At 40.2% G+C, this 10,497-nt stretch overlaps 1 protein-coding gene across 10 annotated transcripts in view; it reads right to left on the minus strand.

Annotated features, from left to right (window-relative positions):
- Positions 1-2,887: 2,887 nt before the first annotated feature.
- The window catches only part of LOC135101659 (uncharacterized), a 15,122-nt gene continuing 7,512 nt past the window's right edge, over positions 2,888-10,497 (minus strand). For 4 of the 10 annotated variants that reach the window (XM_064005962.1, XM_064005961.1, XM_064005960.1 and 1 more), the window contains 7 exons: positions 10,139-10,359; positions 9,589-9,769; positions 8,918-9,052; positions 7,049-7,145; positions 6,480-6,669; positions 5,986-6,159; positions 2,888-3,369 (listed from right to left, as the gene is read on the minus strand). In XM_064005962.1, coding sequence (XP_063862032.1) covers positions 6,588-6,669; positions 7,049-7,145; positions 8,918-9,052; positions 9,589-9,769; positions 10,139-10,359 — 716 coding nt within the window. In that variant the 3' untranslated portion in view covers positions 2,888-3,369; positions 5,986-6,159; positions 6,480-6,587. Of the gene's footprint in view, positions 3,370-5,985; positions 6,160-6,479; positions 6,670-7,048; positions 7,146-7,745; positions 7,818-8,840; positions 9,053-9,588; positions 9,770-10,138; positions 10,360-10,497 lie in introns of those variants that run through there. The other 6 variants (XM_064005964.1, XM_064005963.1, XM_064005967.1 and 3 more) reach the window with 6 other exon arrangements.

The following is a 10,497-nucleotide window of genomic DNA, read 5'->3' on the forward strand; positions in this document are numbered from 1 at the left end:
ACTTCGCGCCAAGGGGAAATTAGAGGGAAATTTTTTAGGCTCTTTTGAAAATAGAGGGAAAATTAACTGTGAAAAAAATTAGAAAGAAAAAAAAAAACAAGGAGAAAAAAAGTTAAGGGAATCAATTTAGGGTGAGAGGAAGGTTTTGCGATCAAGGGGAAAATCTGAGGGGAAATTTTTAAAATACTCAACAACTATAACACCTGCCCAAAAAAAAAAAATAAAATAAAATAAATAAAGAAATAATAAAAAAAAACGCGAGAAAACCTTTAGATTATCACAACGCGAAAATTAACACACGCTAAATTGGATGCGTCATTAATTAATAGTCATTGGGACTGTTACCCCCCCCCCAGTAGTTTATAGCCCCTCCCCTATTCATTGCCACCCCCCCCCACCTTCCCTGCCTTGAGGAACACCTTCACTTATGGCATACTGTTGATGTGCTTTTTGACCAGATTTGAGCCATTTTAACCTCGAATTACATATACATACATACATATTGTCTCCTTGCAATAATTATAATAGTATTCCTGACTTAATTTTTGTTTATTAATTATTCCTTATGTGTTTATTAATTATCATTTGTCTAATTCCTTATGTTTTACTTAGCCTCGGTATTTAAGGATTTTTATTTTTTATTTTTTCACTTTCTGACTGTGGCCCTTGCAATGAACGGCTTAATAATTTATTTCTCGTTGTTTAATGGAATTTTTAGCACTTTAATGATTAGAGTTCCTCACCAGTCATTTTATTCGAGAGAGAGAGAGAGAGAGAGAGAGAGAGAGAGAGAGAGAGAGAGAGAGAGAGAGAGAGAGAGAGAGAGAGAGAGAGAGAGTTTGAGTCTACATGAATGATAAAAAAAAGATAATAATCAGTAACAATATTTTATTTATATACAAGAAAAATGCATGATAATAATAATAATAATAATAATAATAATAATAATAATAATAATAATAATAATAATAATATTTAAATACAAGGAGGAAAATGTGTAATAATAATAATAATAATAATAATAATAATAATAATAATAATAATAATAATAATATTATTATTTAAATACAAGGAGGAAAATGTGTAATAATAATAATAATAATAATAATAATAATAATAATAATAATAATAATAATAACAATAATAACAATAACTGCTTTTATCATACTGACACAGATAAATAGTTTTATAAATAGTTTATTGACCATAAACATTATTATAACCAACAAATTAAATAGAACAGGTAAACATTTCCAAACGTAGTGAGTGACACACAGAAGAATGGTGACAAAAGGTAACCTAGCCCATTAAATGATTGGCTGTCTCAGGCTTCCACATCATCAGTGGAGCACCGCTTCTGACCACTCAGGGATGGACAAGCGGAGACAAGAATGGAAACAAATCAGGAATTATATCAATCCATAGCTTTATCATAGTTCTAAGTCATAAATAAATAAATAAATGAGTCAATGTCTTCAGCAATAATTACAAGATAAGCTTTAATAATAAAAAGTATGTATAAATGGATGAAATGTGGTCAGCTTGAGCAATGCCGGCTTCTTGTTATCCTGAACACCGGTCTCATACTGGATAGAGACAGTAATGTATGGGGGTTTGATGCAATACAATTTTATATGTTAACACTAGCAACATTTCATATAAGGATAAAAACTTGCATAAACTTCCTCTTTGTGTTTTTCTACTAAGATGCAATTGTTAGGTGACCATTTGAACTTGCAGATGATCTTGACAGTGACTTCCTATCCTTAAACCATAACATCCCTATTACAGTGGCTCAACACCATCACTTCTTGTTTGTCCACTAGTACATCATGAAGACTGCAACGTTCATGCCAGCTACACTATACAAGTATTTACAGATTAATGGATGCATTTTCAAAAGATCGCTGATACAAGAAAGTTTACAAATATTGTGAAAGCTTCTAGTCAATGTCATATCATTTGCTTCAACAGAGGAAGAATAATTCAATCTTCCTGAATATTCCAAATGAGATTTTATAGGCATTAACTTAACCATGTCATTCTAAATTATTCTACCTAGTTTCCAGGGACTTCAGCAGTGAGTAGATTAAGTATTGCAATGCAGGAACTTAACCAGCACACAGGGAAGACAGTGGCAAATTAAGATATAAGAGGGGTGGCCACAGGAACTAGCCCAGCCATCTCCATACCCATGAATTTTGGTTTGTGTGCCATTGGGGTGAAAGCAGAAAGTGATGCGCATACATTTTAGTAAGATTTAAGAATAGTGTGACCTTTGCAATGTTTTCTCCTTCAGTCAGCTGCATAAAAATGACATCTGGGAAAAAATATTGATCAGTCTTTTGAAAATCCAGCTTCACCTGAGTATTACATCATTAATTAACCTTGTGTGTAAGTTAGTGCAGTACTGTATAAGTGCTAAGGTCCAGAACCAAATATTTGTTATGCAAATATTTCTGGTACCACTTTCCACACATGTTGCTCTATAAAAAAAATTAATGTATAATTTTGAGTGGTTTTGGTTGTGCTGTGTTAAGAAAAGTTAGTGTTTGACATCAAGTTTTTTTGGGCAAGACTATTTGCATTAAGGAAGCCCCACATTGCTATTTTTAAAAGTAATAAATAATGTTTTAAAAATAAATGTTGCCACATGAAATTTCTATATTTTCTTGCAGTGTACTAAAGACAGCATTGTAAAGCTCAGAATATCTTGAGGCAACTGTATTAAAAGAACAAAACCCATGACCATAGTGTAATTCATAATTGCTAGTGAAGGCATATGAAGACACACCATTTACAAACTGTAATGCTTTTGACAAATGAAACTTTGCCAGAACAGACTGCCATAGAGGAGAGAATACAGGTGAAATTGACAAACCACACATCTGTGAACTCAAGCTTCATTCATTAAAGTAATCTGAGGGGAAATTCCAGATTCTTCTGTAGTAATGATATATACACACACTTCATAACAGTTACACACTTTTGACAACATGTAAAAGTGTTTTGTGGCAAAGTTAATGAAGGGTTTTAAAGCAAACTTCACAACTGTTCTTAATTTCATAACTGGGAAGACTAAGTAATAATATTTACAATACTCTGACAGTTAATTCAGACACACCACACTCATATCACCATTAATACTCATGCTTGAGCTTGTAAGATCTTCCATATTTCACAGAGGCAGATGGTCACTTGAAAGCAATAGAAGCCATATCAAACACATATCAAAGGCAGTGGCATTCATGTGATGGTCCAGGTCCACATTCCATACAAGTTGAGCTGTGCTGGATGGGCATCTGCTCGTCATGTCCCAGAGGTGTTCATCGCCCACATAGCAAGACTGCACATCAACAACAAGGTAATCTGAAAGTAAAAGTTGAAATTAACTACATATACTGTGGGATTGTGACTGTCAGTAGAAAATTAAAATGTGATTGGAGAAGGATAAAAGTTTTTCATTTGTTTCAGGCAAGGGTTAGGAAATAGTGAGTCTGTAGAGAGAGAGAGAGAGAGAGAGAGAGAGAGAGAGAGAGAGAGAGAGAGAGAGAGAGAGAGAGAGAGAGAGAGAGAGAGAGAGAGAGAGAGAGAGAGAGAGAGAGAGAGAGAGAGAGAGAGAGAGAGAGAGAGAGAGAGAGAGAGAGAGAGAGAGAGAGTGTGCGTGTGTGTGTGTGTGTGTGTGGTTTTTAAGTATGCTATAGAGGACACACTTATTCATTGACTACAGCCCACAAACTTGCAATGTCCCCATAGCATAGTTACAGACAACATCCTCTCATATATAAGTCTGTGTCAATCTTTCTGTGATGTACTCCAGCCCAGAGACCCACAGCAGCATTAAGAGTGGAGAGAGAGAGAGAGAGAAGAGAAGACACACAGAATGGATGAATAGAGATGCTGTGGTTTGTTTTTCTAGAGTTATTTTTTGCGTAGATTACGAATATAACATCTGTTTCTTTCTGTGACCCTCCAGTTCTTCGTAAATAGCAGTGCCCCACACGCAATGTCTATCTGAACTATTAAAATTGAGAAGGAAGCAGCAATAAATCGGAATCCCTTGAAATCCATGACTCTCAATTGACGTCCTGATGTTTCGATAGACTTGACAGTACATGCAGGATAGTGAATTGTTATTAGTTATTCAGATAATGACATGAATATAATTAGTTAAATATTAGCCAAGAGTGCCATACCATCAGGAGACACAGACAAAACTATATCATTACATGTTTACGTTAAAGGAAATAAACTATCAGCGAAAACCAACCCTTTATTGTTTATTTTATGACAGAGGGCGAGACGGGACCTGCGACTCTCAACACCAATCAACACCTGACAAACTGCAACAATTTCCACACTAAAAAATAAAACGATCTCCATTTTTTTGTCAATTGCACCACTAACCAGGAACTCCCGAACACAAAAGATGAACGTAAAAATTAACCCCCCTTTAAAAACAATAAAAAATAATGATAATAGTAAATAAATTAATAAACAAAATAATTAAATATGATAAACTGTCTTAAATTATCTGTTCCTTTACATGCACTCCCACACCACGAGACACAGACAGCACCACCACACACTGCTACACCCATCCAGGGACTGAGACACCTTGCACACATCACGTCTATCTCTCTACACCCCAAAACGCATCCACACCCACTTAAACACCCAGAAACAGCCTTATCCACCCGCAGCACATCCCTAGCCACCCAAAACACACCCAAACTCCTTTAAAATACCCAAAAAAAACACTTAAAATACCCCAAAACACACCCAAACTCATCAAAACTGACCAAAACACCCCAAAACACACTCAAAACTGACAAAAACACACCCAAAACTGACCAAAACACCCCAAAACACACCAAAACACTCCAAAACACCCCAAAACACACCCAAAACTGACCCAAACACCCCAAAACACCCCAAAACACACCCAAAACTGACCCAAACACCCCAAAAGACACCCAAAACACCCCAAAACTCATCCAAAACACACCCAAACACCCCAAAACACTCCAAAAACACATGAAGAATGCCACAAATGAATATAAATATTTAAATATATACACATGACACAGGGTGGGAAGGGAGTATTGAGGAGTAGGGGAAAGGAAGGGTGCAACAAGAAGCAAGGAGAGACAGGGTGTAATAAGATGAGACAAACAGCTAGACAGGGAAATTAGACAGGGTTTATTGAGGTGAAGGAGAAACAGGGATAGTTTAATGAGATGCAGGGGTGATACAGGGTGTATTAAGGTCCAGGGGCAGACAGGAAGGGTGTACTAAAGTGTATGAAGACAGGAAGGGTGTATTGAAGTGTGGGACAGACAGACAGACAGACACACAGACAGACAGACAGACAGACAGACAGAGAGGGAGGGATTAAAAGAGAAAATTTGAGATAGACAAAGGATATGAGAGAAAGAGAAAGAGAGAGAGAGAGAGAGAGAGAGAGAGAGAGAGAGAGAGAGAGAGAGAGAGAGAGAGAGAGAGAGAGAGAGAGAGAGAGAGAGAGAGAGAGAGAGAGAGAGAGAGAGAGAGAGAGAGAGAGAGAGAGAGAGAGAGAGAGAGAGAGAGAGAGAGAGAGAGAGAGAGAGAGAGAGAGAGAGAGAGAGAGAGAGAATCATCTCAATCATTCAATAAATTCCTAATATATGTATAGATTTGTGTATACTAGCCTAACCAAATGTGTGTATAGATTTCCAAGCATATACCAGCATCTCTTATGAGTTTATGTGCTTATATCAGACTTAGCAAAGATTTGGATGTGTCTCTAAATATATACTAGTGTTTGTATACAAGTTTGTGTGTATACTAGACTTATTAAGAGTTTATGTGTGTTTCTAAGAGTATACAAACCATAGCAAGTGTTTATATATGTCTCTATGTGTAAACCAGTGTTTGTGTGTGTATACCAGCATTACATAGTGTTTGTAATGGTTTAAGTGTACACTAGTCCTTTTTAATTGTTACCTTCTCACTATCTCAGCCCTCCAGATACACCTGAGGCACACAGCGTCACCCCAGTACAGCCCCAAGTTGGTCTGGCTAGCCCCAATGAGGATGAAAGCAGGAAACATCATTATCACCTGCTGTGGTTGATGATGGTGGCTTCTACACACACACACACACCTCAGACAGCAATTCCTGGAACAAGAGAGGACAGAACAGCATGCCAGCCACAGCAAGAGCTAGTGCGTGAACAGCCACGGCCACCAACCGGCCACCAACCGGAATAGCGCAGCCCCCACAGTCGACCCAGCGGTGAAGACTGTGCTCAATATTATCTATCAAGACTCTCTCTCTCTCTCTCTCTCTCTCTCTATCAAGACTCTCTATCAAGACTCTCTCTCTCTCTCTCTTTTAGTGAAATGATTTTTACTTTAAGCTTCTTGTAATCGCAAAATTCTGTCAATAAACTATAATAATAATCTCTCTCTCTCTCTCTCTCTCTCTCTCTCTCTCACCATTGGTCGGTGGACTGTACAGCAGACACCCAGTCGTCATGGTGGAGGGATTTTCTCCAAGTACTGTACCTCCACCACTCCTTCCAGGCTCCTCCCACTTTCTTCCAGTCACTCCATAAGCTTGATAATCAGCAGCTGTCCCTCTATACCACAAGCTTCACTCTGGGCAGCTCTCTGGAGGCCTCCGAACCTGTGGGTGTGAGGTTAGATTAGGATAAGTTAGGTTAAGTTAGGTTAGGCTAGGTTACGTTAGGTTAGGTTGGTTAGGTTAGGCCTGTGAATGGTGTGTGGAGGAGGACAGGACAAGGAGACCAGTGGGAAGGCTGTGGAAGGCCTGTGGATGCTGTGTGGAGGAGGACAGGACAAGGAGACCAGTGGGAAGGCTGTGGAAGGCCTGTGGATGCTGTGTGGAGGAGGACAGGACAAGGAGACCAGTGGGAAGGCTGTGGAAGGCCTGTGGATGCTGTGTGGAGGAGGACAGGACAAGGAGACCAGTGGGAAGGCTGTGGAAGGCCTGTGGATTTCAAGATAATGCTACACCACACACCAACACCAGAACAATGCCTCACCTATCCACCTGCAGCCACATCACAGTCTCCCCCTTGTAGGTGATGGCAGGAGTGGTGGTGCTTGTGGTGGTGGTGCGAGGAGGCAAGGCACCCATGGCTGGAAAAGAAGGGGTGAGTGCATTGAGGCTGCAGGACGCGGTATACAGGTGTGTGGGAGGTGAGAGGGTGGGAGAGAGGGAGTGGGCACGTGGGAGAGAGTAAACGTGTTCTATGGCAAATTATATATAGGATTTCAAGGGTGTTTTTGTGTATGATAGGGAAAATATTCATACACACATACACACATACATTTTCATCTCCCAAGCACCTCTCCTCTCCTCCTCTTCCCTCTTCCCCTGTCTCGTGCAATAGGTAAACACACACACACACACACACACACACACATAGATAGAGAGATAGATATTAGCCCAGCATGATTTAAACAATATAACTAACACACACACACACACACACACACACACACACACACACACACACACACAAACACATTGATAGAGGGATAGATATTAGCCCAGCATGATTTAAACAACTAATATAACTATCAAAAACACACACACACACACACACACACACTTCTCCACAAATCTGAAGGCACTGTGGTTTCCAAGCCCTCAAAGTGAATGAGAGTGCTGAGGGAATAATATTGCACCACTGCCTGCATCAACTTGTCAGTAAAGCTGTCATGCGTCTCACACACCTCCTGTCACCGCTCATGCTGGCTGTCAACGCAGAACGCACCCTCTACCACTCATTGTTTGGGGTGACGGTTCTGTGGGAATGGAAGATAATTAGATTTTCTCTCATATCAAGTTGAATTGGTTTAGCTCTCTCTCTCTCTCTCTCTCTCTCTCTCTCTCTCTCTCTCTCTCTCTCTCTCTCTCTCTCTCTCTCTCTCTCTCTCTCTCTCTCACAATTGATTCCAAAGGCCACAAAGATGATTAGCAGAGGTTTTCATGAGTGTTTCTCCTGACAGTAATGTAGGAATGTTGTTAATTTGTCACTAAAACCATAAAAACATCCTTAAAAACCTGTGCTACTTTGAATAGAGCCTTTTAAAAGTGTGTTTCTCCCATCAGTCGAGAAATGTAGTTATTTATTTACATTTTATATATAACACACACACACACACACACACACACACACAGGTGGTCTGGCAGGAAAGTGCTATGAGAAATATACAAACGCATAGCAAGGCAAGGCACACAGCTTTCACACTCACCTCACACTCACAACACTCTTTCAACACCTTAACCTTTGTTGGGGAAGAGAAACACTACTGTCTTAACCTTACAAATAAACTTATTATAGCTTATCTCTTACATGTACCAAGACAAGGCACACAACTTTCACCGTTACTCTCACCCACAACAATCTTTCAATGTGTTAACCCTTGTTGGGGAAGAGAACCACTAAAATATTATCTCCTACAAATATATTTAAACACTCACTCAGCACACAACACGTCAGCCCTTGATGGAGACAAGAAGCACTCCTACCCAACCTTACAAAACCACTAATTAAAATCTTATCTCCTACATATACCAAAACACACAATTTTCAGCCTCATTCAGTCAGCACACAACACGTCAGCCCTTGATGAAGACGAACAGCACTCCTACCCTAATCTTACAAAACCACTAATTAAAATCTTATCTCCTACATATACCAAAACACACAATTTTCATCCTCATTCACTCAGCACACAACACGTCAGCCCTTGATGAAGACGAACAGCACTCCTACCCTAATCTTACAAAACCACTAATTAAAATCTTATCTCTACTTCATTTACCCATCCATACACCAACCTTGTAACTCCACACAAGACAAGACACCACAGTCATCCACATCTATCTATGCCACACTGACTCTTGAAGTTGGTGGAGCACAGGGTGGAGCGAAGGGCATCAGCTCCACACTCTGGGATGCCTGTTGGGGAGTTCATACGAGACAAGCGAGTACCTCTTCCGCATTCAGGGTCCCCTCCACCCTCTCGCACAGTACCTGAGGGCATGAGGGGGTGGTGAGAGGGTAAGAGGGTGTGAGGGAGGAGGGAAGGGATGAAATGTGGTGAAAAACAGAGAACACAGATGAACAGGAAAATTGAAGTAGAGAAGAGGGAAAGGAAGAAAAGGAAAGAGATGAAAAGACAAAGAAGGAAAATAGAATTATAAACACAATTTTTGACATCACATCTAAAAATCTCTCTCTCTCTCTCTCTCTCTTTAGTGCTCCTTCAAAAATTCTCTCTCTCTCTTTAGTGCTCCTTCAAAAATTCTCTCTCTCTCTTTAGTGCTCCTTCAAAAATTCTCTCTCCCTCTTTAGCTACTTCAAAAATTCTCTCTCTCTCTTTAGTGCTCCTTCAAAAATTCTCTCTCTCTCTTTAGCTCCTTCAAAAATTCTCTCTCTCTCTTTAGTGCTCCTTCAAAAATTCTCTCTCTCTCTTTAGCTCCTTCAAAAATCTCTCTCTCTCTCTCTTTACATCATTCCTTCAAAAAAATACACTTGGTAAGAGGCTTTAACAAATATTCATGTATCACCTGCTGTCAAGGTACTGCTCACCACACCCAATGAACACCAGTACAGAATACACAGCACCGGCAAGTCACACACCTCCAGGGACGCCCCACTGATGACATCCAGGGGGTTTATCACACTGCCCCAGGACTTGGACGTCTTGTGGCCGCCACCATCACCCTGGAGGCCATGCAGCAGCACAGTCTGGGGAGGGAGGGTGATATAACACAGGTGATATAACACAGGTGATATAACACAGGCAATACTGGTAACAATTAATATCACGTTACATAAGAGGAAGGAGAGGTAACACACAGGTAGTCAATTCTTTCAATCTATCGCCATCTATAAACATTATTAGCCTTCTGAAATCTGCATCTTTTTATCAAACAATTAGTAATGCTAGAGTTTACAGTATTAACAGATATTTTAGTTATATACCAATGAATATATGGACTAATTACACGCCTACAATTAGTTACCGGAGTTTGTGATAATACATAAGACAAAGGAACAAAAACAAGATTAATAAGAGAGGACAGAACCAGGAGACCAAGACCCAGACGACCTCACCTCAAAGGAAAGCCTCCCCGTCAAGTCGAGTCCCGGCATGACCACCTGAGCCACCCACAAGAGGATGCCGTGACCCGTCTTCAAGGTCGTTGCGTAGAAGCGAGCATGGTCTCTCCCCTCCCCTGACCTGGCCAGCCCAGCGAGGCAAAGGGAGGGACCAGAGGAGTAACAGGTGTCCAGATCTTCCTCCTGCTGGGTGGACATGGAGGTCAAGGGTGTGCCTGGGGAGGAGCACAGGGTGAAGACGGAAAGTTGCGATTATTAATGTAGCCGTCAAGACTTTCATTCATCTATTGCTACATGAAGTTTATTTTTTTAATGAGGGTTTGCGCACACACACACACACACACACACACACA

The sequence above is a fragment of the Scylla paramamosain genome, chromosome 6 (genome assembly GCF_035594125.1).
Source record: "Scylla paramamosain isolate STU-SP2022 chromosome 6, ASM3559412v1, whole genome shotgun sequence".
NCBI lineage: Eukaryota > Metazoa > Arthropoda > Malacostraca > Decapoda > Portunidae > Scylla > Scylla paramamosain.